This window comes from Thalassophryne amazonica, chromosome 20 (genome assembly GCF_902500255.1).
Source record: "Thalassophryne amazonica chromosome 20, fThaAma1.1, whole genome shotgun sequence".
NCBI lineage: Eukaryota > Metazoa > Chordata > Actinopteri > Batrachoidiformes > Batrachoididae > Thalassophryne > Thalassophryne amazonica.
In genome coordinates this window covers 42,477,660-42,505,437 of record NC_047122.1, presented here as the reverse complement: position 1 = coordinate 42,505,437, position 27,778 = coordinate 42,477,660, and the positions used below count along the sequence as shown (strand labels likewise).

At 41.6% G+C, this 27,778-nt stretch overlaps 1 protein-coding gene and 2 non-coding genes across 4 annotated transcripts; all 3 read left to right on the top strand.

Moving 5' to 3' along the window:
- The first annotated feature begins 264 nt into the window (after window positions 1-264).
- Window positions 265-27,648, top strand: LOC117501404 (polyadenylate-binding protein 1A-like). 2 transcript variants are annotated; one of them, XM_034160284.1, is made up of 14 exons: window positions 265-895; window positions 15,548-15,741; window positions 17,549-17,664; window positions 18,953-19,083; window positions 19,171-19,265; window positions 22,336-22,473; window positions 23,153-23,248; window positions 23,470-23,836; window positions 23,990-24,100; window positions 24,217-24,359; window positions 24,449-24,533; window positions 26,650-26,780; window positions 26,949-27,048; window positions 27,268-27,648. In XM_034160284.1, the coding sequence occupies exons 1-13, from the start codon at window positions 703-705 to the stop codon at window positions 27,039-27,041; spliced, it is 1,893 nt and encodes a 630-aa protein (XP_034016175.1). In that variant the 5' UTR covers window positions 265-702; the 3' UTR covers window positions 27,042-27,048; window positions 27,268-27,648. The 2 variants fall into 2 exon arrangements, with proteins under 2 accessions (XP_034016175.1, XP_034016174.1); XM_034160283.1 differs by having other exon boundaries at window positions 18,953-19,092.
- Window positions 18,646-18,783, top strand: LOC117502518. The gene has a single exon (XR_004558326.1). It is a non-coding gene; the product is annotated as a small nucleolar RNA SNORA5 (small nucleolar RNA).
- Window positions 22,585-22,721, top strand: LOC117502519. The gene has a single exon (XR_004558327.1). It is a non-coding gene; the product is annotated as a small nucleolar RNA SNORA5 (small nucleolar RNA).
- Window positions 27,649-27,778: the final 130 nt, after the last annotated feature.

The following is a 27,778-nucleotide window of genomic DNA, read 5'->3' as shown; positions in this document are numbered from 1 at the left end:
TTCAAAATTTCACATGAAAAGTTCCAAATGGAAAAGCAATAAGCCTAAACTTAGAAGTATTAAAATACTGTTCTACCTTGTTACATATATTTCGGGCTAGATGTGCGACTGCTTGTCGTAGTACTTTGTCTTTCCGCTACTTTTGGGGAGGTTTTTTTGTAGGCGGGGTCACACCTCCTCGAGACGGATATTGCCGAAAGCTGGTTGGTTCGTTACAGTGACGCAGTTAGCGCTATATAAAAGGCAGCTTCCTGGTTTTGTTCCTCCCTCAACCCCTGCTGTTAGTGCTGTGTGAGTGCCCGTGTGCTCTGAGCTCGCTCGGCACACGTTCTATAAAAAATAAAAATTACAAAAAAATTTAAAAATACAAAAACACCAAAAAATCTTTTTTTTTTTTTTCCTTTCTCTCTTTTTGTAACAACTCCGGTGAAACTGGGCTAGACTTTTTTCGCCGACTGGAAGATAACGTAGAAGAAAGAAGCTACACGATACGAACTGGCACGTTTTGCTTTCATAATCTACGTTAAAATTCGCCGTTTTAACAGTTTTAACTCCAGTTAAAACGTAAAACGCCTTTTAGTTCTCGAGAAGGTACCGGTTTGCTAACACTCATCGGGAAGCTGCCGCCGCTCGTGACGTTGGCACAGTTGACCAGCTAACCTTAACCTACCGGACGCCGGTGCTGTCGTTAAATCGGTCAAAATGAACCCAGCTGCTCCAAGTTACCCCATGGCCTCGCTCTATGTTGGCGACCTGCATCAGGATGTAACCGAGGCCATGCTGTACGAGAAATTCAGCCCAGCTGGAGCCATCCTGTCGATCCGTGTGTGCAGGGACATGATCACCCGGCGATCCCTTGGATACGCTTATGTTAACTTCCAACAACCGGCAGACGGTAAGTAAGATGAAAACTTACAAAAAGCATTTTATTTTATTTTTTATTAATGGCTGAGCGAGCCTCTGTACTACACGTGACTGCGGCCGACATGCCAGGCTTCCTGTTTAAACTAATCCACCAGGGGCGCTGCAGAGCAACTTTTTAATGTTAAAAATAAAAAGGTATGTAAGCATTTTATTAATTTAATTTATTAATACGTCACAATGTGGTTGTGTATGCCACCCTTTGATGCAAATAATGTTGGGCTTGTGCCAGCCCACCCTTTAGTTTGAAAATGAAATTTCACCATCAGTAGCTTAAAAAAATTAGTCAAAGGCCTTGTCCATATTGCCATCCATGAAACAGCAGTTATACTGCTGCAGTCATCTTCCTTTGGCTGCACTTCATCAGTTCCGCATACCCTGTAATATTACTGTAATACCCTGTATTCTGCATTTTCTGTCACACCAACCTGCATGATCTCCCTGGTAGCGAGTGAAGTCACCCCACTGCGAACTCTCCCCAGGTGAAGTCACCCACTGCGAACTCTCCCCAGGTGAAGTCACCCCACTCCAGCTATCCATGCTTACTTTCTTAAATAATTAAGAATGACTAGTTTAAAGTTAGGGACCTGCCAGTGCGATGTATAGAACTGGGCATTGCGCCCTGCTTCTCCCATCAATGGGCTTTTTACCTGTCAATTACATTCCCCTATTTTAAAACATCATCTCACTTACAAAACTTGAATAAGAGCAGCGTTTTATGCCACTGGTGTGTATAAATGACTTATTACATGTACAACATATCAGAATTGAAATACTGTGTTACTAGAGTGGGGTGACTTAACCTGGAGTGAGTTCACAGTGGGGTGACTTCACTATGAACCATCTTCCTCATCACATCCACAAACCTCTTTGGCCTGTTGGCTCCATCCTCGGCATCCTTCTCTTGATATGAGCCACATTTTGCATATATACCCAAACAACTCAACCTTGCTTCTTTCTCTTTGGCTCACACTCCTTTCTGCACCATCCCCTAATATGTTGATTCCTGTTCATCCTCATTTCTCCCAGTAAAAATTCACAGCATTTTCAACTGTCACCTGCAGCTCCACTTCTTTATAAAAAACAAAGTTGGTATGGTTAGACCAGACCCTTGTAAAATATGTTGGGGTGATTTGTGTTTTGGTTTGGTGCCATATGAATAAAATAAATTGAATTGTAATTATCTTTGTTGACATTACTGTCTGATGCTATGTTGACTTCACCTGTGTTCTACCTAATTGGTACAAAAACACATACACACGATCTTGCTAGTGAGCAATCCTTATTTCCTCCACCTTCAACAGGAGAGTGTTACCTTCACGTACGTGGGCAGAATGGATAACAGTCATGATGAATGCATTGATAAAGTTTACAAAATCTGATTTTATTAGAAAGAAACTGGTCTTTTTTCCATCTGTAAAAGTAAGAAGTTGAGAAACTTCTTGGAAAACATTTAAGAATAGGAAAGTAGTTTCGCAAGACTCTTGATTTTATATTCTAGCACTGAAAGACCTCTGTTATGTTGGAACTGTGACCCATTCATACAGTGGATTACCCTTGGCTGCCCACAGGCAACCCACTGGACTGAATGACACTGTGCCTTTTAGCTGAACCTCTAGCAAGACAGCAGCCCAACTGTAAGGCCTGAAACACGAGTGTCATGTTCACGTGACGATCGCGTTGCATGTTGATTTTCACATCATCCATATTAACAAATTGATCTTTGCACATCTCCAACATGAGCAAAGCATCCCAGAAAAGTGTGTTGCACCTATAGACTGTACAGGTGATGGTCATATTAGAATATCATGAAAAAGTTGATTTATTTCAGTAATTCCATTCAAAAAGTGAAACTTGTATATTATAGTCATTCATTACAGACAGACTGATATATTTCAGGTGTTTATTTCTTTTAATTTTGATAATTAGAACTGACAACTAATAAAAAATCCCAAATTGTACCTCAGAAAATTAGAATATTACTTAAGACGAACACAAAAAGGATTTTTAGAAATGTTGGCCAACTGAAAAGTATGAGCATGTACAACACTCAATACGTAGTTGGGGCTCTTTTTGCCTGCATTACTGCAGCAATGTGGCGTGGCATGGAGTCGATCAGTCTGTGGTGCTGCTAAGGTGGTATGAGAGCCCAGGTTGCTCTGATAGTGGCCTTCAGCTCTTCTGCATTGTTGGGTCTGGTGTGTCACATCTTCCTCTTCACAATACCTCATAGATTTTCTATGGGGTTAAGTTCAGGTGGGATTGCTGGCCAATTAAGAACAGGGATACCATGGTCCTTAAACCAGGTACTGGTAGCTTTGGTACTGTGTGCAGGTGCCAAGTCCTGTTGGAAAATGATATCTGCATCTCCATAAAGTTGGTCAGCAGCAGGAAGCATGAAGTGCTCTACAATTTCTTAGTAGACGGCTGCGTTGACCTTGGACCTCAGAAGACACAGTGGAACACCACCAGCAGATGATATGGCACCCCAAACCATCACTGAATGTGGAAACTTTACACTGGACCTCAAGCAACATGGATTCTGTGCCTCTTCTCTCTTCCTCCAGACTCTGGGGTCTTGATTTCCAAAGGAAATGCAAAATTTACTTTCATCAGAAAACATAAATTTGGATCATTCAGCAGCAGTCCAGTCCTTTTTTCTTTAGCCCAGGGAAGACATCAAGTCAGCAGTCTTCCCCATGATTGTGTAGCCTACAGAACTAGACTGAGAGACCAGTTGATGGCCTTTGCAGGTGTTTTGAGTGAATTAGCTGATTAGAGTGCGACACCACGTGTCTTTAATATTGAACCTTTTCACAATATTCTAATTTTCTGAGATACTGAATTTGGGGTTTTCATTATTTGTCAGTTATAATAATCAAAATTAAAAGAAATAAACACCTGAAATATATCAGTTTGTGTGGAATGAAAGTATACATTATAGAAGTTTCACTTTTTGAATGGAATTACTGAAATAAATCAACTTTTCATGATATTCTAATTACATGACCAGTACCTGTGTGTGTATACTCAACAGAACCTGCGTGATGTCACCCCTTGTTTTGTTTTGTTTTTCTTTTGGTTTTGGTTTTGTTTTTTCCTCAGAGACCTGGAACAGCCGAAATGGCCCCCTTGTCTGGGCATCGCCATGTTGAGAGCCCTGTTCGCACTGATTCACGATGAACTCGTTAATGTGTATGACGACAAAAGCCTGAACATGCCCCTCTCTTCAACTTTGAAACACTAGCTAACAGGCTAACCTTTGTTCGCATGTTTATTAAATCATATTTTTGGGGATCTCCAAATGATTTACTTTGCTGTGGTCAGTAAAAAGTTGTAAGTTGCGCATTTCCTCAGTAATCATGCATTAAGTGGACCTACTGACAGCTACTCAAAGTGCTAACACCGTTAGCATACGACATTAAATAAGACTAAAGTTTCACTGTGTAAATATTTCAACATGGACATCTTAGATAATCCAGTAGGACATGTTACCACACGACAAGCTATATTATTCCACGTTTTTGTATTAAAATACACCAAACGGGCACAGCAACAACGCAACAGTGAGTGGCTCAGTTACGGTCAGAGGTTACTACTAGAGGCGGAGTTGCTGGGCTCAGCCCTGTCACTCAGAGCAATCACTCCCATAATTATACAGAATTTTATGGATTAAACGTCTTAAACTAAAGTTGTAGAAAAAAAATTCACACCCTGTACAGTTGTCATGGAGGCAGAAACTATCTATTGAGACCAGAACTGTATCGGCGCTGATCTGTATATAACACTGGATAGCTCACTGGCCAGTACTTCAGAAGCACACCGCCTGCCATATTACCACTCGCATGTCCTGCTCCTGAACGCTCTTTTCTACTGATCTTTAACCAGGAGCATGCAACTTTATTCTTTGTGATTTTGTAAAAAAAAAAAAAAAAAAAAAAAAAGCCTTAATGTGCAGCTATAAACTGCACAAATCGTCAGTTCAAAGGCTGTGGACGAAAATTTCACCTGTGAATATGGTTGAAATGGGAAGTAATGAACAATAATTTGAAGAGTTCTATCCCTTATTCCACTATATAGGCATAGATGATAATAATAATAATAATAATAAGTGGCTTGTGTACAGCCACATGTTGAGTTTTGTGTTGGACGAACTATTTTAAAACATTTATTAGGTCTACTTGTGCATACTTTTGGAGCTTTAGGCATTGTTGCTACGAGCTTTATTACTAATATTAGGTTGAAGCTCATAACTATGCGTAATAAATATTGTTATTGTAAGGGAAAACCAACTCTCCTGTAGCTAGTTAAGTGGTGTTTTATTCTTTCAGTGCAACTGTTAAAAAAAAAAAAATCCACTATTGCTATATTATCCATCATGAATTTTGTTGTCCATCACTTTTGTTCTTGTTCATGATATGGTATATATATATATATATATATATATATATATATATATATATATATATATATATATATATATATATATATATAATATGCATGCCCATAACTGGTACTCATGGTGCTTCCACGTGTTAAAAATAAATGATGCACAGCAGAAAACACAAGGGAAGAGCTTCATAAGAGGAAAGCAATGACAGATTGTAGGAAAAGCATTTCCCTCTGCTGTGCATCAGTGATGGTTAGCACAAACGAGCGCAATGACTACCAGTTATGTGCACCCCTGTATATATATCCATCCAGCCATCCATTTTTTTCCGCTTTATCCGGAGTCGGGTCGCGGAGGCAGCAGCTGAAGCAAAGCCGCCCAGACCTCCCGATCCACAAACACCTCCCCCAGCTCCTCCGGGGGAACCCCAAGGCGTTCCCAAGCCAGCCGAGAGATGTAGTCCCTCCGGCGTGTCCTGGGTCTTCCCCGGGGCCTCCTCCCAATGGGATGTGCCCGGAACACCTCTCCAGCGAGGCGTCCAGGGGGCATCCGGAAAAGATGCCCGAGCCACCTCAACTGACTCCTTTCGACGTGGAGGAGCAGCGACTCGACTCCGAGCTCCTCCCGAGTGACCGAGCTCCTCACCCTATCTCTAAGGGAGCGCCCAGCCACCCTGCGGAGGAAACTCATCTCGGCCGCTTGTACTCGCGATCTTGTTCTTTCGGTCATGAGCCAAATCTCATGACTATAGGTGAGGATCGGAACGTAGATCGATCGGTAAATTGAGAGCTTTGCCCCCCCTACTCAGCTCTCTTTTCACCACGACGGTCCGATACAGCGACCGCATCACTGCAGATGCTGCACCGATCCGTCTATCAATCTCACGCTCCATCCATCCCTCACTCATGAACAAGACCCCGAGATTAACTTAAACTCCTCCACTTGAGGCAAGGACACTCCACCGACCTGAAGACAGCACAGCACCTTTTTCCGGTCGAGAACCATGGCCTCGGATTTGGAGGTGCTGATTTTCATCCCGGACGGTTCACACTCGGCTGCAAACCGCCCCAGTGCACGCTGAAGGTCGTGATTTGACGAAGCCAACAGAACCACATCGTCCGCAAACAGCAGAGATGAGATTCTGTGGTTCCCAAACCAGACCCCCTCTACACCCTGGCTGCGCCTAGAAATTCTGTCCATAAAAATAATGAACAGAACCGGTGACAAAGGGCAGCCCTGGCGGAGGCCAACGTGCACTGGAAACAGGTTTGACTTACTACCGGCAATGCGAACCAAGCTCCTGCTGCGGTCGTACAGGGACCGGATAGCCCTTAGCAAAGGACCCCGTACTCCCGGAGCACTCCCCACAGGGTGCCCCGAGGGACACGGTCGAGCGCCTTCTCCAGATCCACAAAACATGTAGACTGGTTGGGCGAACTCCCATGAACCCTCGAGCACCCAGTGGAGCGTGTAGAGCTGGTCCAGTGTGCCTCGACCAGGACGAAAACTGCACTGCTCCTCCTGAATCCAAGGTTCGTCCATCGGTCGAATTCTCCTCTCCAGTACTCTGGAATAGACCTTACCGGGGAGGCTGAGGAGTGTGATCCCCCTATAGTTGGAAAACACCCTCCGGCTCCCCTTCTTAAACAGAGGGACCACCACCCCGGTCTGCCAATCCAGAGTCACTGTCCCCGATCGCCACGCGATGTTGCAGAGGCATGTCAGCCAAGACAGTCCCACAACATCCAGAGACTTAAGGTACTCAGTCCTTGCCACCGAGGAGCTTTCTAACCACCTCGGTGACTTCGGCCTGGGTAATGGATGAGTCTGCCTCTGAGTCCCCAGTCTCTGCTTCCTCTTCGGAAGACGTGACGATGGGATTGAGGAGATCATCGAAGTACTCCTTCCACCGCTCGACAACATCCCCAGTCAGGGTCAACAGCTGCCCACCCGCACCGTAAACAGTGCTGGTGGAGAGCTGCTTCTGCCTCCTGAGGCGTCGAGCGGTTTGCCAGAATCTCTTCGAGGCCGACCGATGGTCCTCCTCCATGGCCTCCCCGAACTCCTCCCAGACCCTAGTTTTTGCCTCTACGACCGCACGGGCTGCGGCACGCTTGGCGGCACGCTCGGTACCTGTCAGCTGCCTCTGGGGTCCCACCTACCAACAAAGATAAGTAGGACTCCTTCTTCAGCTTGACGGCATCCCTTACTTCCGGTGTCCACCATCGGGTTTGGGGATTGCCGCCGCGACAGGCACCAGAGACCTTGTTACCACAGCTAAGAGCGGCTGCATCGACAATGGAGGTGGAGAACATGGTCCACTCGGACTCCATGTCTCCAACCTCCCCCGGGATCTGGGAGAAGCTCTCCTGGAGGTGGGAGTTGAAGACCTCGCTGACAGAGGGTTCCGCCAGTCGTTCCCAGCAGACCCTCACGATACGTTTGGGCCTGCCAGGTCTGACCGGCTTCCTTCTCTCCCGGCGGATCCAACTCACCACCAGGTGGTGATCGGTCGACAGCTCTGCCCCTCTCTTCACTCGAGTGTCTGAGACACGTGGCCGAAGGTCAGATGATACGACTACAAAGTCGATCATCGACCTCCGGCTCAGGGTGTCCTGGTGCCACGTGCACTTATGGACACCCTTGTGCTCGAACATGGTGTTCGTGATGGACAAACTGTGACTAGCACAGAAGTCCAACAACTGAACACCACTCGGGTTCAGATCGGGGAGGCCGTGCTTCCCGATCACCCCCCTCCAGGTCTTACTGTCGCTGCCCACGTGGGCGTTGAAATCCCCCAGGAGAACAATGGGGACTAGTTACTACTAGACCTGTATATACAGTGGGGAAAATAAGTGTTTGATCCCCTGTCAGTTTTGCAGGTTTTCCCACCTACAAAGAATGGAGAGGTCTGTAATTTTTATCATAGGTATACTTCAACTGTGAGAGACAGAATCTAAAAAAAAATAAATCCAGAAAATCACATTGTATAATTTTTAAATAATTAATTTGCATTTTATTGCATGAAATAAGTATTTGATCCCCTAGAAAAACTGCTTAACAATTGGTACAGAAACATTTGTCTGCCATTACAGAGGTCAGACGTTTCCTGTAGATCTTGACCAGGTTTGCACACACTGCAGCATGGATTTTGGTCCACTCCTCCATACAGATCTTCTCCAAATCTTTCAGGTTTGGAGTTTCAGCTCCCTCCAAAGATTTTCTATTGAGTTTAGGTCTGGAGACTGGCCAGTCCACTCCAGGACCTTGAAATGCTTCTTACGGAGCCCCTCCTATGCCCTGGCTGTGTGTTTGGGGTCATTGTCATGCTGGAAGACCCAGCCATGACCCATCTTCAATGCTCTTACTGAGGGAAGGAGGTTGTTTGCCAAAATCTCGCAATACATGACCCCATCCATCCTCCCTTCAATACGGTGCAGTCGTCTGTCCCCTTTGCAGAAGAGCACCCCCAGACTATGATGTTTCCACCCCCAATGCTTCATGGTTGGGATGGTTTTCTTGAGGTTGTTCTCATCCTCTAAACAGGGTAAGTGGAGTTGATTCCAAAAAAGCTCTATTTTAGTCTCATATGATCACATGACCTTCTCCCATGCCTCCTGTGGATCATCCAGATGGTCACTGGTGAACTTCAAATGGGCCTGGACATGTGCTGGCTTGAGCAGGGGGACCTTGCTGCCCTGCAGTAGTGGTGCAACGGATCAAAAAACTCACGGTTCGGATCGTATCACGGTTTTGAGTTACGGATCGAATCATTTTTCAGCTCAGCAGAAAAAAAGACAAAAAATATAACTTTGCTTTCCATTTATTTAGTAGAACACTTATTGCAACCTTTTTGCTCACTAAATAAAACATGTAACTCAAGATGTCAATTCAATGCTTAAATAAAATTAATAATATAAACACAAATTAAAGTGCAATATAAGACATGACACCATCCTTTAAATGTTCAGTGTACAAAACACAACTCAAAGGGCAATTTAAGGAATGACGCCTTCTTATAAACATGGAGTTTAAATAAAAACTGACCTATGTATGCACACATCAAAAAGAATGAAATGAGCAGACCTAAACTTATAATTTCAAATTCTTCTTCAAAAAGATAAGGACGTCTACACTGTCTGGGGAAAGTGTAGACCTCTTTGCCGTCACTATGTCCCCTGCTGTGGAGAACACCCTCTCGCTAGGCACTGAAGTACCAGGCACAACTAGGTAGCGTCTTGCCATCATGGCAATGTGCGGGTATTTACACTCATTGCTGTTCCACCATGTCAGTGGATCATCATCCACTGGAATGCCGTTTGCTGTCTGGTAGGATGTCATCTCCTCTTTGGTGGTCCATCCACCTCAGGAGGTGTGTCCAAGCCTGCTCCGGTTGGCTCTGCAACTCTACCCTGCATACAAAAATACTTGATTCATTATAATTAAATTGATTATGTATTTTCTTATTTCATAAATTTGAAAAAGGACAATAACACTTTCATAAAAAGCAAGTCATTGTTATTCCAAATAAAATTATATAAATATTATATATAAATATTCACTTTTTTTTTTTTTTTTTTTTTACCTCTTCACTGTCTTCAGTGCCCCGACTGCTCACAATCTCACTGATGAGGTCATTGTATGTCCTTTGGGATATGGCAGGGTCTAGGTGGGACAGGGACTTGAACCTTGGATCTAGTGCTGTAGATCTGTGAAGGTAGTCCTGCAGAGTTGGGGGCGAAGTGTACCTGGGCTTTAGGTCCTCTTTAATGGCAATCTTAACATCTCTTGTGATTGCACTGTCTTCCTCACTAGGGGCCATGGATTGCATAATCCTTGTTTTTAGAGGTAGGATCATGGAGACAGATGGTCCGCTTTCAGTGCTTAACAGAGTTGTAACCATTTTTAGGGGTTTGAGCACCTGGAGGACCTCCTCAGCCACTTTCACATCATCATCAGACAAGGTTACAATGTCTTTAACATTTTTCTTCAGGCTCTTGTCTGTCAATGCAGAGTATATAGCTGCCTGCTGCTCAAGATAACGCTCCATCATATCATAAGTGGAGTTCCACCTTGTTGTGACATGTATGAGTTTATGAGTAGGCAGCTGTAACATTTCTTGCTTGGTCTTAAGCACATGTGCAGCTGTTGTACTTCGGTGAAAGTAGGAAACCACCTTCCTAATCCTCCCAAGGATGCGGTCCATCTTATTCAATGTGTTTCCCTTTTGGGTTTCTAAATTTATCACATGTGCAAAGCACCCTATTTGCGGACCCAGTCCTGCCTCATTCACTGCATTTATCTGATTTTTAGCATTATCTGTTGTGACTGGGATATTTGTATTGGGTCTCTCTATCTTCCACTCTGCCACGGCTTCTGTCAGTACCTGTGCTAGATTGGAGCTTGTGTGGCTCTCATAGAGGGGGTGTGTCTGCAGCACAGGGCTTCGCATCTCCCAGTTCTCTGTGATATAGTGAGCAGTCACAGTTACATAACTTTCTCTTCCTCTGGAGGTCCACCTGTCTGGTGAGCGCAACAGAAGGAGCCTGGGACAGTTCCATAACAATTTTTAACTTTTTCTGCTCATACAGACTTGGCACGATCTTTTCACTGAAGTGGGTGCGCGAGGGCATTTCATAACGTGGCTCAAGCACATTAAACAGATGTTTAAACCCCTTGTTTTGCGCAACAGAGTATGGCCTCATGTCTGCAGCTATAAATACTCCGATAGCGTTTGTTATAGCTTTGGCCCTGTCAGATTCTGCTGCTAAAGGGTGTTTAAATGCCGATGTGATTAGTGGTTGATGCGCAGCACTCGTCTTGGATCCTGATGCCGGAGCTAGCATGCCAGGATGATGCCGCTTCAAGTGCACTGCCATGCTGGATGTATTTCCACTCTCATACGGCTTTCTCGTGCCACAATGCCGACATACTGTAATTGTTTTACCCACCACCCTTCGTCCATCATCATTGTATGTGACAGGGAAGCCGAAATGCGCCCATACATGCGATTTAAATGATGCAGGGGGGGTTTCAAGCTCCTCTCCTCCTCCGCTAGCCATGATGACCGCTGTGCTTTTCTCCTTTGGATTGAACAGGCGCGCAGCCTCCAGACGAGCACGCCTCATTTATTTATTTATTTCGTCAACCAATCCGCGGACCACGTATGTACCGAACCGCAGAGAGAAATCCGTTCGGATCAATTATGATCCGTTGCACCACTACCCTGCAGGATTTTAAACCATGACAGCATCATGTGTTACTAATGTAATCTTTGTGACTGTGGTCCCAGCTCTCTTCAGGTCATTGACCAGGTCCTTCTGTGTAGTTCTGAGCTTTCTCAGAATCATCCTTACCCCACAAAGTGAGATCTTGCATGGAATCCCAGACCAAGGGAGATTGACAGTCATCTTGTGTTTCTTCCACTTTCTAATAAATAATCATAACTTTGTTGTCTTCTACCAAGCTGCTTGCCTGTTGTCCTGTAGTCCATCCTAGCCTTGTGGAGGTCTACAGTTTTGTCCCTGGTGTCCTTAGACAGCTCTTTGGTCTTGGCTATAGTGGACAGGTTGGAGTGCGATTGAGTGTGTGAACAGGTGTCTTTTATACAGGTGACAAGTTCAAACAGGTGCAATTAATACAGGTAAAGAGTGCAGAATAAGAGGGCTTCTTAAAGGAAAATTAACAGGTCTGTGAGAGACAGAATTCTTGCTGGTTGGTAGGGTATCAAATACTTATTTCATGCCATAAAATGCAAATTAATTATTTAAAAATCATACAATGTAATTTTCTGAATTTTTTTTTTTTTTTTTTTTTAGACTCTGTCTCTCACAGTTGAAGTATACCTACGATAACAATTACAGATCTCTCCATTCTTTGTAGGTGGGAAAACCTGCAAAACTGACGGGATCAAATACTTATTTTCCTCACTGTATGTGTGTGTATGTTTGCTGATGATTACACAAAACTTAGAGCTATTAGAACTACTTAGAACTATTTGACACATTCTCCTCTTCTATTCTCAGTTACTTATATCTCACTGGGACAAAGTACTAAAACAGAAAGGAAATAAATAGCTAATAATGGTAGACATAGATTAGAAGAGATGACGGTTGCATTATCTGGAGAACAAAACTAAGGAAATGACAGAATCAGCTCAGTTTATTTATTATTTATTTTGATAGCACCTGTACCTGGATGTGTTGCTGTATGTAGTTACATGATTTAAAAAATTGTTAAACGTTAAATGTTCTGAATTGATGCCACTCTCCAATCAAGGCACTCTATCTTCCCAGAGGTGCTGCAAGCAGGATGCAGCTAAGATAGCCAGTAATATTATCTGTAGGCATTTTTTTTTGTCTTCATATTGGCAACATTTAAGAAAAATCACTTGTTGCTTGACTTTGACAGGGAAAGAAGTTGCTGACATGAAAAATGTAAGTATGTATATATATAAAATATGAAATTTCAGTTATGGGGGGGAGTCACATGACTATCATCTGGCTACAAGAAGTCTATTTCTGCTCTTCACTTTTCCTAATGCTTATTTTATATATTAACTAGAAGCACTCAGAGTGCAAACCGCCAAGGCCATGGGGTCACTGACGCCATAACATCTACACGCCGTGGAATCATTGAACCTAAAAAAGTCTAACAATGATGTTTGCTCAGTAGTAAAAAAAACAGTTTCATCTGCTGTGACTGGATAGCATGTATCCTTAGTGCTTGGCATCACAGTTTATTGCAACTTGCACCTTTCCCAGAAGCTACTGTCATCTGAGCACTGATATTGATATTGCATGTGCTTATAGACAAAAACAAATAAGAGACAAAATTCAATTTATTATTCAACTAAACTGCAAATATTTGAATTTTTTAACATTTATGAAACACTTCTCTAAACAAGGCCATAGGGTCACTGACCCTAAAGAGATTCCCTCCTTGGCACAGTGATCTATTCGACAATTCAGTGTTACAACCAAAACTATGATACATACACTTCTCTTTCCTTTATATTTGACATCCTTGACCATGAAAACATACCAGTAGAACTTGGAATCACTTTTATGTCTTTATTAGTTCAAAAGTTATTGTATAAAAACGATTTTTCGGTAATGGCGGTTTTCTTCTGGATCTAGCTCCATAACATTTGAATCTGATGACACCTTACTGAATCAGTACAGATTCAGCTACAATTTGGTGTTAGTTGTGCATCTCTAGCTTCATTTGTCACCTCACACTGACACATTTTCTATTTTCCTTATATTTTTGCATATTCTGGATCACCAGATCCGGAATCTGGATCCGATCATCACCAAACTTTGTTGTTTTATAGAACATTTGACTATGTTACACCCTAATTTTTTTCAAGCCTTTCTGCCTTTAGAAACTAGAGTTTAAAAACTAGAATGTCAAAATTCCCCCATCCCGCAATGGTGAAGAATCCGTTAAAAAATTCCTGGATCTGAATTGTGATCCAGATCACCACTAAAATTTAATCACGTGTTCCTCTTGTAATTTCCAACCACTCCACAAAATTTCATCAGAATCCGTTCAAAATCTTTTGAGTTATCCTGCTGACAGACAGACAAACAACAACAAACAAACGCGACCGAAAACGTAACCTCCTTGGCGGAGGTAAATAAACTTTTGGCATGAGGTGTACTTTCAGGGAGGTACTGTCATATTAGCTAAATGAGCAAGTAAAACAGTAAGTAAAAAAAAAAAAAAAAAAAAAAAAACTTGCACATGCAAATCATTAAAAAAAAAAAATAAATTAACAAAAAAGGGTCACAGAAGATACAGAGTGTGGAATAAGTAATTATCAAAGATGAATGATGTGGCAAGATTGAGCACCAATGCAACACAAATATAGCTGAACTAAGTACATTTATCACAGTGCTGTAGAGCTTACTGTTTTCCTATATCACTGTGTCAGATTGCATCCACTATCTTGAGTCTTGGCCTTGCCGGAATAAAGATTGCATTCTTTGATTATTGTTCCTGTAAATCATAAATGTTGCGCAAGTGTTGCATATTTGTTGACAGTTGTTCTTCACACATCACTTTGGGAAGTGCTGCTTTAAAATGTTAGGAGTCGATATGTGGATTCCCTGCGTGTAAACTTTCTGCACTTTACTGATAAGAGCACAGCCCCACTTTTGCTCTGCTTTTTTTACTGTGAGTTTTGAAAATGTTTACAAAGATATACTCTGCTGAAGCCCATGTGGTCTTGTCAGATATTTGTAGGGTTACTTCATTTTTAAGTGCTCGCAGTACTGCTGCTTGTAAAAGTTTGTACGGATAATGAAAGTTTGTGGCCCACTCAGATCATTGTCACTTTCTGTTCACACTTCATGTTTTGTCTCAAGTTATTTTATTTATTTTTAACATATCTGAAGAATTAGATTTGATTTGTATAAAAATGTAAAAATTGAAATGACATTAATATACAGGGGTAGCACAAAAAGCACCATATGCACTTGTTTCCATTGTGGCCCAGTATATATATCACAAACAAAATACAGCAAAAGGTAACGATCAACAATAAAAACACAAAACCTAAAAAATGAAGTATTTTCACGTTATTAAAACTATATATACATTATATACATACATTTTTAAAAAAAGTCTAAAAATAGACAAAGTTGTCAGCAGATTTCTTTACCACGGCGAACATGTGATTTAATTTAAGTTGGTCCACTCGAAGATCAAAAGAAGATCGAAGAACATTGCCATACCAAAAACCTCAGTACTATCTAGGGACTCACATTTAACAAAACTTTGACATCTCTGCACCTCTGAGAAGGACCATTGTGTCATAATGTGCAGTTGTTTTCTGATTTGCACCCAGATTTAATGGATTCCTGGTTAGAACCACCTTTCTTACCGATTTGCATAAAATTCAGTTTAAATTATGAGGAATGCCACTGTGCCCTTTTAGCTGAGTTACTGACAAGTGGGCAAGCAGAAATGTGACTTACTGTAAATTTACAAATTCATCTTAAGCATTTTAGTACAGTTTTGAGATGGCCCTAAAATCAGATGAATTAACATACAAATGGGCACAGGGTATGTGTGTCTTTTTATTTTTGGTGCGCTCTGAGTGATTATGCAAAGCATTGCAAAGTGAGTATATAGTTGTGGGTTCTAGATCAGGAAGCCATTGTTGGTGTGTCCTCTGAACATGCACTTCCTGGTAAAGTAAGACATGTGGCACTCTGTTCTTGTCTGCAGCTGAGCGTGCACTGGACACCATGAACTTTGACGTGATCAAGGGGCGGCCTGTGCGCATCATGTGGTCCCAGAGAGATCCTTCACTGAGAAAGAGCGGCGTTGGAAACATCTTCATCAAGAACCTTGACAAATCTATCGACAATAAGGCCCTCTATGACACTTTCTCTGCTTTCGGAAATATTTTGTCTTGCAAGGTAAGATGTATCTCATTCTGCGTCTGTGTGCACTGTAACTGTTAATTTGATTGCGCTGTAGAGATGTGAAATGCACATGTTTTAATTGGCCTGGCTCAAATTAAAATTTTTAGTTGTGGCTATGCTAACTTGAGATTTCAAGCTTTCAAATAAAAATCTGTCCTAGACAATAAAATATTAATTCAGTCTACATCAGATTGAAAAAGTTGCAAGTCCTCAGCCACACCTTCGCTACTGGCTTCACTCTTTTAATTCTATTCTTTCAGGTTAACAGGTTTCAGTGTCTGATGTGCTGTTAACCTAGTGCCATAGTTACTCGAAGTGACTTACTTTCAAATGATCCATTTCTTATTTGCAGTGATATTGCAGCCTGTCAGTTAATTAAGTTTAGGGCTGCAGTTTTCAAATATTTTTGGAATTGAGATTTCTATGGGTTTATGTTATTGCTTAATCAAGTAATCGGATAAAAAATACTTTAGCATTTTTTTAAACAGTATCAGTAGTGGCCGGGGTCTTTCTAAGGGATTGCATAATGTCGCTATGTCATCATGCAGATTTTTAAGTTTGGGGTCTTCCCTCTCTCTCTTTGTTTTCCAGGTAATTGTGTATTTTTTTTTTCACGTCATTATGAGTTTTGGAGCTTTCCCAGACTGTAAGCGCAGGCGGTCTGCTCACGTTTGCGTGCAGCCTGGCTGACTGATGATTACACCAACTGCCTGCGCTTGCGGTCCGGTGTCAGGGGATTGCTGAGCTCCTGATACCGGGAAAGATTCAAAACTTGTAAAGGCATGAAAAAATAAATAATTACCCAGGAAAACAGAAAGAGATACACTAAATTTGACAATCTCCGTGATGACGCAGTGACATTGTGCCATTGCTTCAGGAGAGCCCTGGACTATTGATGTTTAAAAACGCAAAAGTACTTTTTATCCGGTTACTCGTTTAAGCCATTAAATAATTGATAGAATACTCTATTTAAAAAATATTCTATAGCTGCAGCCCTAAAATGAAGCCTCGAAGCAAAGAATTTGCCTCAAACATTTTTTGTAATCAGATTACTGAAGTTACTCTATTAATCATTTCAGCCCAAAATTTGTTGTGTTGTAACTTTTTTATTTATTTATTCAACCTGCTCAGTTACTATTGGATTTAAGTTACTCAGTTAAAAGTACCAAGTTTCAGACTGTTAGTGCCAGGTTAAAGAATTTATAATTAGTTCAAATGTAAGACTTATGTTTCTTTAAATTAGTTCCTCTGAGGTTACAAGGTTAACTGTTTGCTCAGTTCCAGATGCCTCCTGTTATTAACTGACTGAGAGAGGCAGTATCAGGAGAAGGATCAAAGTAGATAAAAGGAAATGGGATTAGGGTCAGAGGAATCTTGATAAAAGATACATTATAAAAGGCAAAGTCTGCACATTGATTTGGATCGGCACCAAATTTTAATGGGCTCCTCTTTGGCCCTATGCTTACCTGTCTATCAAATGTAATTGAAATCTGTCCATGCCAGCCTCACTAGCAGAAATAAAAATATAACCCCATCGATTCAGGTAATGAAGAAGGCTTGAAATTTTGTGGAGATCAATCGGTACAGAAATGGGTTGTGGTTATTTGAAAGCCCTACATCTAAGGAAGTGGGACTTCTCCTTTTTAGAATGCACATAATGAAAATGTCATAATGCCAGTGCAGCCTAATTTTCTAAAATGAGGTTTTGAGACTAATATTTAATATTATTTGTGGTGTTTGCTATTAAATGTTTAAGGTGTCTTTGTGGTGTTTACTATTAATGGATATCATTTTCTCTAAGGTGGTCTGTGATGACAATGGCTCTAAGGGCTACGGTTTTGTACATTTTGAGACTCAGGAGGCTGCTGAACGAGCCATTGAGAAAATGAATGGCATGTTGCTCAATGACCGAAAAGTGTAAGTGTACTTTTACAGTTTTGTTTTGTTTTTTTTTTTTTGTTTTTTGGGGGGGGTGCATTCCATGTGTATTTAAAAAAAAAAAAATCACATTGATGGTTCTCTCACTTTTTTAAACTTAATTAATTTAGTTATTTCTTGGCAACATCCATTGTCGATTCCAGCATCCATTGTTGATTCCATGTTTCCAGGGAATCGTTGTCGATTCCAGCATCCATTGATTCCATGTTTCCAGGGAATCAATTAATTCCCTGATTGCTGTACTTTAAAAAGCTGAGTGAGGACTTGATTTGTCTCTTTGTGATTATGTTGGATCAAGACTAATATCCATGCTTTCAGTGACTTCCTGGACTTAGCCATCAGGCGTGTATCTGTGCACCATAAAATTATGGAATTTTGAGATCCACTTGACTTGGCAGTGACATTCATGTCCCCTGGGTCTTCTGCCTTTGAGATCGAGAGAATATCTAGCAAGAGCTAATGGAGGCATGAGGCTGCTGAAGATGTTTCTTTGAAGGTCCACAACTTTACAGCCCCGGTGCTTCTTGTCTTACTGTGGGTGCAAGACTTGGACGCTCACCAGTGACCTGCAGTGATGGCTGGATATCTTTGGTTCTGGGTGCCTTCAGAGAATCGTTGGGTACTGGTGAAATTACTTCATGTCTCATATTTGACATCAGCTAAGACATTTTGGCCATGTGACACAGTTTATCTGGACATGATCCAGCAAGCAGGTGCCTCGTGTGGTGGACCACATTTACTGGAGAAGGCCAAAGGGATGCTTGCCTTTCACCTGACTGATGCTAGTTTAGAGAAGTGTGGCTGGACCGGTTGTCTGCAATGCAGAACCTAAAGCAGTTCCATGGCATGATGAATGAGTTAACGCATGGCAAAAGTGTATCCTCCATGACCTCCCTTTTTCATGTCGGTACTGTTCATGTTCTTTGTAGAAATGTAGGTTGATTAAGAAAGTTGAAACACTGCAGCTTTGTCAAATTCAGTGCTGCCCCATTAGTGGCATGTGCTGGCCAAAACGGCTGCAACAGTGACTTTGTAGTTCATGGGCCCCACATTTTTTTGATCATGGAATGTGGGGATAAATATGCACTGCAGACAAAACTTTGGTACATTTACATGGTGCGCTGACACACTTGCTAATTCAACACAGCTCTGTATAAATAAATATATGCACAGTTATGTGGAGCTCAAACAGGTGCCACTTTTTTCATTCCCATTTGGCGTAGTTTGTGTGTACTGAAATTTTGCAGAATTTTTTGTTTTGATGCAGATTTGTTGGTCGCTTCAAATCTCGCAAAGAGCGCGAAGCTGAGCTGGGTGCCAGAGCCAAGGAGTTCACAAATGTCTACATTAAAAATTTTGGCGACGACATGGACGATGAGAAGCTAAGGGAACTCTTCGGTAAATATGGTCAGTTTCCCTGAAAAGTTTTTGGTCTTCTGCATTAAAGATTTAGGAAAATTTAATAAAGGTCATCATCCTGTCTAGGAAACGCCATGAGTATTCGAGTCATGACAGACGACAACGGAAAGTCCAGAGGCTTTGGGTTTGTCAGCTTTGAGAAGCATGAGGACGCCCAAAAGGTAATAATAACCGTCCTCTTAATAGTGCCGTCTTCAGGACTTTTCTTGTTGACTTTTCAGGATTAGGCCTATTTAAATATTTGGTGCTTGGCAAAAGTTTGGATTAAAGTCAGTGACGGAAAACACAGGCCCTCCCAGCTTTCCCTCAGTATTTTTACTTAAATGTGATATTTTCCCATCATTTTTGAGGATGTGATTTAATTTAGTTTAAACATGGGAAGAAAAACTGATGACAATTGATTTAATTGACCTGACGTTCTGCACTTGGCCATCTCTCGCTGTCCATTTTTCCCCTCCTTGTTAAACATCCATTTTGGCCTTGTTGCTGTGGCAGTCTGTAAAACTTTTACAAAATTTTAATTTTTAACAGCAATACCATAGCAATAATGTAGTTGCAATGAAAGGAATCTGTTCATTAATATTTCTCCATCCAAAGAGAAGTGTTCTAATTGACAACAAGCTAACGTCAGATATGTGCACATCTCCAAAGCAGTCAGTGACGTATAGTGAGATCCAGAAAACTAAATGTCAGGACGCAAGTACGCTGTGAGAAGTTCTTCAGTGTGAGCACAGCATCCCGATGTGAAACCAAACTAACCAGACCAAACGTGTGCAAATGTGGACCTTGGTTTTGCTTTTGTCCTGGAGTTCTACGTGTGAAAACACCCCAGGGTCACTTACATGCAACTTGTGTCACATCCCTCCAAACACTAAATACCGGTTACGTAAACGGTGATAAAGAATCATCAAATTTCATGTGTCAAGCCACAACGATTGTGCCGATGTGCATCCTGTTCCCTCTGTGACCGTTATCAGATAACTGTAGTCTGTAATCGTGGTTTCTGTAATAAGAGTAAGCCACGTTAAAGGTATAGTTTGGACTATCTATGACTGAATGTTCAGGAGTTATGGGTAGGGCTGTCACGATAAGTAATTTCTGAAGACAATTGTCAGACAAATAATTGCGATTGACGAATATATTGTCTATTTTTTTTTCTTTTTTCCCCCCTTCTTTATATTCTAGTATCGTAGTATAATTACACAACTCTGGAAGAACGTTTGGCTTCTGTGAGTGGAGAAACTGGGAATAGTGCAACATTTTTATTTTTATCTTCATTTTACATACAGTCCCAACTTTTTCTAATTTATGGTTGTTTCTGTTGCATTTCTGAAATTGGTTCTCATCAGTCACGTTTTGTGCTTAAACACTACATTAAGCTCAAGATTGTACAAATAAATACCTTTGGAAAATAACCGCTGTTAAAGTTCAGAGTTCTCACCTGCTTTTTGTGATCTGTGCATCTGAAGTCAGGTTTTTTTTTTTGTTTTTTTTGCTCAGTTCATTCATATATTCTCATTTTTTAAATATGTTTTTAAAGATATTTGACCGTTTATTTCATCTCATGATCTCATAAATTCAGTATACAACGCGCACATGGTGTGAACAGGGCGGTAACGGCAGAATCACACCGGGAGAGAAAGTAAAAGCAGCTCCACCTTTTTGGTTTTGTTTTTTTAACATGTTCACTCGGGTTAAAATCCTCTCTCTGCTCCGCGCTCGCTGCGTGCACTGATGGTTCTCAGACTGTAACGTGTCATGCCTCCATTCAGGAATCTCCCTCCCTCACCCACCCCCTCTCTCACAGCCTCTTGACTCCACACACACACAGACACACACATCGACAGCTCCTTCGGTAAACTCCGCATTTTAGACGGCTTTTGAAGAAGACAGTCACTGTTTTAATTGGCTGTCTTATCCAAACGGCAGGACGGATCGCTCCTCAGCCTCCATGTTATTGTCCTACCTTAAGACGAGAGCGAAACAGAGTGAGCGAGGCTGCAGCACAATGACGTCAGATTCTGAGTCGTTTTATGCTTTGTGGATAAAATAAATCATTCACGGTAATCGCAAATATGAAAAATAATCACGATTGGCGAATATTGTAATAATTGTGACTGCCCTAGTTATGGGGTAAAAGCAGCAAAAATGGTGACAAAGGTCAGTTTCAATTTGTACAGGGGTTAAAAGTTAAAGTTGCTCCAATTTTTGTAAAAAGTGATGCAAATTATTAGTTGAGTTAACATGTTTTTAAAAAAGGAATAGTTTGGACCATGTGTCATGCTCAGTTATGTTACAGGGTAACATATGTCATACAAAACAATGGGCGTTGACCTTGTTTGACCTTTACTTTGAAGACCAAGCATTCAAAACTATTCCAATTGTTAATCCTATTAGCTCAACCAATAATTTGCATCACCTTTTTCCAAAGTAGAGCAGTTTTAACTTTTGACCCCTGTACAAACTGAAACTGACCTTTGTCACCATTTTTGCTGTTTTAACCCATAACTCCTGAACATTCAGTCATAGATAGTCCACACTATACCTTTTTGGAATCATTATGATCAGACAAATAATGTGGCATAGTTTTCAGTTTGATTTGTGCATTTTTAATTTTGACCCCCGTGTAATTCTTCAATTGATCCCTACCTGACCACCTATTGAAAATTCAAGTGGCTCGTCGATTTTTTTTTTCTTTTTTTTCTTCAAAGGAGTAATGTCTAAGGAGTATTTGTGCTGACTTTGGTGCTTGCATCACTATTTGCAGGATTGTTTCACTTATCTGCTGCGGTATAAATGAAAACACTTCATCAGAGGATATTTACACAGTGTTTGAGAACAATGGCACCTATGGGGTCGTCTCTCTTACTGTGGAATGTATTGTGAAAGGAAATGACTCCTTATGTAGCATATATATATATATATATATATATATATATATATGGAAGGAAAATGACCACATCTCCCCCAAAAAAACAACATAACCGTGGGTATGATGGGTTATGATGTGTTTTTAATCTTGTATTCTTTTACTGCTGTCTTTCTTTTATGGTTGTTTTTATTGTGTTTTAAATTTTTAATTGTTTTTTATGTTGTGAAGCGCCTTGAGACGATTTTGTCGTGAATTGGTGCTATATAAATTAATAAATTTGATTTGATTTTTGATTTGGGTAGATGTGGTCATTTTCCTGTGATGCATTGAGTTTCTGGACTTTTTCCCATTTACCAAAGGCAGTGGACGAAATGAACGGGAAAGAGTTGAACGGCAAACTCATCTACGTCGGCCGCGCCCAGAAGAAGGTCGAGCGACAGACTGAGCTCAAGCGCAAATTTGAACAAATGAAGCAGGACCGCATGACTCGCTACCAGGTTTGTTTTTAAGTGCAGTCGTTTATTGGAATAGGACAGCTAATGCATGTAGGATTATGATGGTAAGTTATCAAAATGTTTTTGTACTGTGGTGTTCCTTGTTGTGGTTCCTGCAGCTTTGTCAAATTCAGTGCTCTCTCCTGGGTGGGTTGCACTGGCCAAAGTGGCTGCAACAGTGATTCTGTAGTTCATGGGCCCCGTGTTTCCTTATCGTGGACTCTGGGGATAAATATGCACTGCAGACAAAACCACCTTGATTCTTTGCAAGTTTGTCCCTTGAATGCTATGCTTTTGTCTGCACTAGAATAGAGCCATGCTAAATTGCTATTTTTCTGTGTTATACTTCCCTTGAACAAATTATATTATAATGACTGTAAATGAACCTTATAAGCACAACTCGCACTGGTTTTACGTCAGTGAAAGTTACAGATTGGTTGTGCGTGACGGAAAATGGCTGTTGCCGTTCTCAAGGGGAGAAAATTGGATTTTTAATTTTTTAAATCAAATTTATGTCAGCATGTATTCATGGTGTGTGTTGCATGTAGAAACAGACATGTTGGACACTGACCAGTTATGGAAAAGCCGGGAGTGTAATAGTGTCTGTGAGCTTCCTCACAGATCTTTAGTTCATGTGCCTGAAATTTAATATTAATACTGTATATTTCTTGAACATTTTTAGGGTGTTAACTTGTACGTGAAAAACCTGGATGATGGAATTGATGACGAACGCTTGCGAAAGGAGTTCTCACCATTTGGTACCATAACTAGTGCCAAGGTATGAACTCATTTTTTTGCTCATTTAATTCATACATGTGAGAAAATGCTTCTGATGTAGAGTATCAAGCTGTGAAGGAGTCTAAATTAATATATGTAGTAATTTAATGTACTTGTTTATAGCCATGTTATGTGCATACTATAATACAACTATCTGCTACCTTGGTACAAACCACACTTGTAGTTTGTTGAAATTAGAGACCTCTCTGGTTACTCACTCAGGTCATGATGGAAGGTGGGCGCAGCAAAGGGTTTGGCTTTGTCTGCTTCTCGTCCCCAGAAGAGGCCACTAAAGCCGTCACCGAAATGAATGGCCGCATTGTAGCCACAAAGCCTCTTTATGTGGCCCTGGCCCAGCGGAAAGAGGAGCGACAAGCCCACCTGACTAATCAGTACATGCAGCGCATGGCCAGTGTTCGTGCGGTGCCAAACCCAGTTATCAACCCTTACCAGCCGGCTCCTCCCTCTGGCTACTTCATGGCAGCCATACCCCAGGCTCAGAACCGTGCCGCTTACTACCCAGCTGCAGGTCAGATGGCTCAGCTGCGCCCGAGTCCACGCTGGACCACCCAAGGGGTCCGGCCGCAACGTGAGAATCTCTCCACTTTGAAATTCTATAAATCTGTTGACTTGCGCTTTATTTTAAACATGCATATGAAGACGCAGTCGATTAGTACCTTAACAAATTGCTCAGTGTGAGGCATGTTTTTGAGGCACATCTTTATATTTTGTATGTTTTTAGATTTCCAGAGTATGCCGGGTACAATGCGTCCCTCAGCACCACGCCCTCAGACCTTCAGTGCCATCAGACCGGCCTCGCAGGTTCCCCGCGTGATGTCCGCGCAGCGCATCGGTCAGTCGTCCACAAAACACACCGCGTGGCTTTACTGCACTGCCATGTTGCCCGTCCACATTGTCATTCATCCTTTGTGGGTATTAATGGGTCTGTTCCCACATGTTGTCTTCCAGCCACTCAGACCATGGGGCCCCGCCCAGCCAGCGCGCCCACAGCAGCTGCTCCCGTACGCAGCGTTACCCAGTACAAGTATGCTGCAGGAGTCCGCAATTCCCAGCAGCACATGACCGCTCAGACTCCAGTCTCCATTCAGCAGGTATGATGAACTAGGCTGACTTTTTCCACTCTGGACCTTCAGAGAAGCTACTGTGTTTAACTGTGTGTTTTGCTCGTGTCTCTGCTTAGCCTGCTGTTCACGTTCAGGGACAGGAACCTCTGACCGCCTCCATGCTGGCTGCAGCGCCACCGCAGGAGCAGAAGCAGATGCTGGGTAAAGCACAGTGCAGAGCAGATGGTTTCACATTGGGCCAGTTTTCCAGATATTCCCAGATATCCGGTTTTTCGGGGGAACAACTATAATTTTTTTGTGAAATAGAACCACAATTTCACTTCATGGAGATCAAGTCTTTCGATTCATTTTGGATTTGGTCACACTGGTCTTCGTAGATTTATTTGGTTTGTTTGACTAATTATTTACCATCTTATCAGTTGTGTGCTTTGACTGTTCCGACTCATTTGTTTGTATTGCGTGGACAGCTGCGGTTCGACTCATTAACAAGTAGTCGGTCAAAGTACTTTGCGCTTGAACCAGATGAAAAAGGAGTAATGTTTGGTTCACAAAGTCCATTTGTAGGCATGTTAGCAATGTGTTATTCCTGACATAATGTAACCCTATCTTACAGTGCCATGCTCTGCCAAAATGTCACGTTTGTGTGTTTAATAAATGTTTGTAGTTTGCGGATGCACATCAGATCCGGCAACCCTGCATAGACTCTGTACAGTAGGACTGTTCATGTTATATAGTGAAAAAATAAAAGTTGAGAGAGACTTGGGGCCACATGTTGTTTTTGTTCCACTTGGGATTTTATAGGTGCAGACCAAATTTGAACTCAGATAAGATTTAGAGGTCCCCCCGAGTGACACATTTTCCTCTCCCTCCACTGGCAAGGCAACGTCACCCTAACGGGAGAAGACTCTAATGCCATTATTTTCCTTTTACAGGTACATGTGATGGCTTCTACTCGCAAAAAGTGGTGGTTGATTGGTCACCCAGAGGAGAACGTCACTGCAAGTTGTCTCCCCTTTTTGCTTATTTGGGGAAATTGTTGCTCTGCGGGGGACCCCTAAACAGTGTCCAATTACAAAAAAAATTTGGCACAGATCTTTTATTTTATTAGTGGAAAAAGAACATGTGGCCCAAAAGATTTTGTGACATTTGACATGTTGAACAGGTCTACTGTACAGTCTTGCATGCGCTAATCCTGTGGTGTTATGAACAAGTACTTCATAGCACCTCGGTCGCACATACAGTGGAGTCAGGGACAGGTTGAAACAACGCAGCATTATCACCCACTCATCTTCAACCGCTTACTCCAACTAAGGGTTACATCCAAAGACATGTAAGTTAGGTGAACTGGAAGCTTGCACGCAATGACTCTTGGGATTGTTTGAGCGGTGAAAGATCCACCTGTTGTATCCTTTCTTTGTGTGTGTGTGTGTGTGTGTGTGGGGGGGGGTGGGGGGGGGGGTAAAGGCTGCAAACGTTGGCCGCCTCACAAAAGGTAAATGGACTGCATTTATATAGCGCTTTTCCATCTGCATCAGATGCTTAAAGCGTTTTACAAATAATGCCTCACATTCACCCCGATGTGAGGGTGCTGCCATACAAGGTGCTCACTACACACTGGGAGCAACTAGGGGATTAAGGACCTTAATGATTTTCCGGTCAGGCTGGAATTTGAACAGAGGATCCTCTGATCTCAAGCCCAACGCTTAACTACTAGACCAACACCTCCCCCTCACAAGTTTCCTTTGAAATGGAACAGCCTTTTCAGCCACCTATGATGTAAATGGCCGAGTATTACAGCCTTAGAAAGCGTGCAGATGCTGAATTGGGACACAGACTATATCAGCTATTGATTAAGACATTGACTTATTTTTTTGTTGTTGTTGTACCTCTCTCAATCATATGGCTTTTATTGTGTTCATTTGGTAAATGCTATTTGTAAATAACCTGTTATCTTAAAATACATTTTTATTGAAACATTTGACCTGTCTTTTTAACAAATACATGTTTTTAAACTGTTATTTAATAGGAGAATCATGTATTTTTCATGAGCTTTGCCATCTTCCCTCCAGTTTGTCCACTTGACACACACACATTTTTTTCCCCCTCCCTTGCCTCACTTTCATCAGTGTTGGCCACAGTGTGCTCCGTAAATCCTCCCCTTAACTCCACCCCAACTTACTTTTATGCAAACACTTGTATTATTTGAGTAGCTCAGTGAGAGACAAAGATGGTACTGATTTATGCCAAAGCAAAATTTGTTTGACCATTTTGGGCATCATGTATTTTTCGTGTTTAATCGAGTCTTTCATTTCACCAGGTGAGCGGCTGTTTCCCCTCATCCAGAACATGCATCCAAGCCTGGCAGGGAAGATCACCGGCATGCTGCTGGAGATTGATAACTCTGAGCTGCTCCACATGCTCGAGTCTCCAGAGTCTCTCCGCTCAAAGGTCAGTAGTACATGGGTTCAATAACGCTGGCGACTTCCTTCTAAGTCTGCAGAATTATAGAAAAGGTTTGGTTCATCACAATTGTAAATCCAAAGGATTTGATGCCATTTTGCACAAGTATGGACGGTATTACTGTGTCGGTATGATTAATTGGTTTTATTTTTGTAGGTGGACGAGGCCGTGGCTGTGCTTCAGGCTCATCAGGCCAAGGAAGCTGCCCAGAAGACTGTGTCGAATTCAGCTGTTGTCCAAAGTGTCTGAACCCGAGGTAGACTGTGGCTCTCTGAGCAAATCATTCTGCGGCTATATCCAACCGTGTTGTAAAATGTGCACTTACCTTTACCTTGATATTCCAGCTGCTGTAGCTGTTGTTTCATTTAAGTACTGTTCTTCTGTTAACGCTGAATATTATTTGAATATTTTGTTTAATATGGTGAAAGATGGGAGAAAAATTTATACAGCTTTGTGTATTTGTATGTTTTTGCAGGAAATGGTGAACTTGAGTCTACCTTCAAAGATGAAGAATTTCATATTATTAAAAAAAGGAAAAAATTGCACAATACAAAGTATAAAAAAAAAAAAAATAAGAAAGAAGTCTCCAACCAGGCCAAATGGACTGAACACCAGGTCTGGTTTGATCAGTTGAAAAAGGTGGAGGAGGGGGGAAATTAATAAAGGTTAACGTTAATATAAAAAGGATCAAATATAGTTTTAGAAAATTCCACAAAATTGAAAGCATTCCTTTCTGCTGTTTTATCCCTTTTTAAATGATTGAATGTTCTGAATATAGCACAGATGGCAGCCTGTTGTTGTGAAATTTACCTTTGCTCGCTTCAATAAAACATAAAATAAACTATTTTTGCCCTTTGCAGTAATTCTCAACGTTGAGCTATGTTAAAGTGTTCTGTCCAAAATATCTTGTTGGTGAACACCAGTTTGTTACAAACATTTTCAGATGGTTAAATAAAAGCACATGTGATTAAAAGTGCGTCAGTCAT

What these genes read in the sequence shown, in the direction of transcription:
- LOC117501404 (XM_034160283.1), top strand. Translation starts at nt 703, where the DNA reads ATGAACCCAGCTGCTCCAAGTTACCCCATGGCCTCGCTCTATGTTGGC. An exon ending in GAAATATTTTGTCTTGCAAG is followed by an intron (nt 15,742 to 17,548) that starts GTAAGATGTATC and finishes ATTTTCTCTAAG; the next exon opens with GTGGTCTGTGATGACAATGG. An exon ending in CCAAGGGGTCCGGCCGCAAC is followed by an intron (nt 23,837 to 23,989) that starts GTGAGAATCTCT and finishes GTATGTTTTTAG; the next exon opens with ATTTCCAGAGTATGCCGGGT.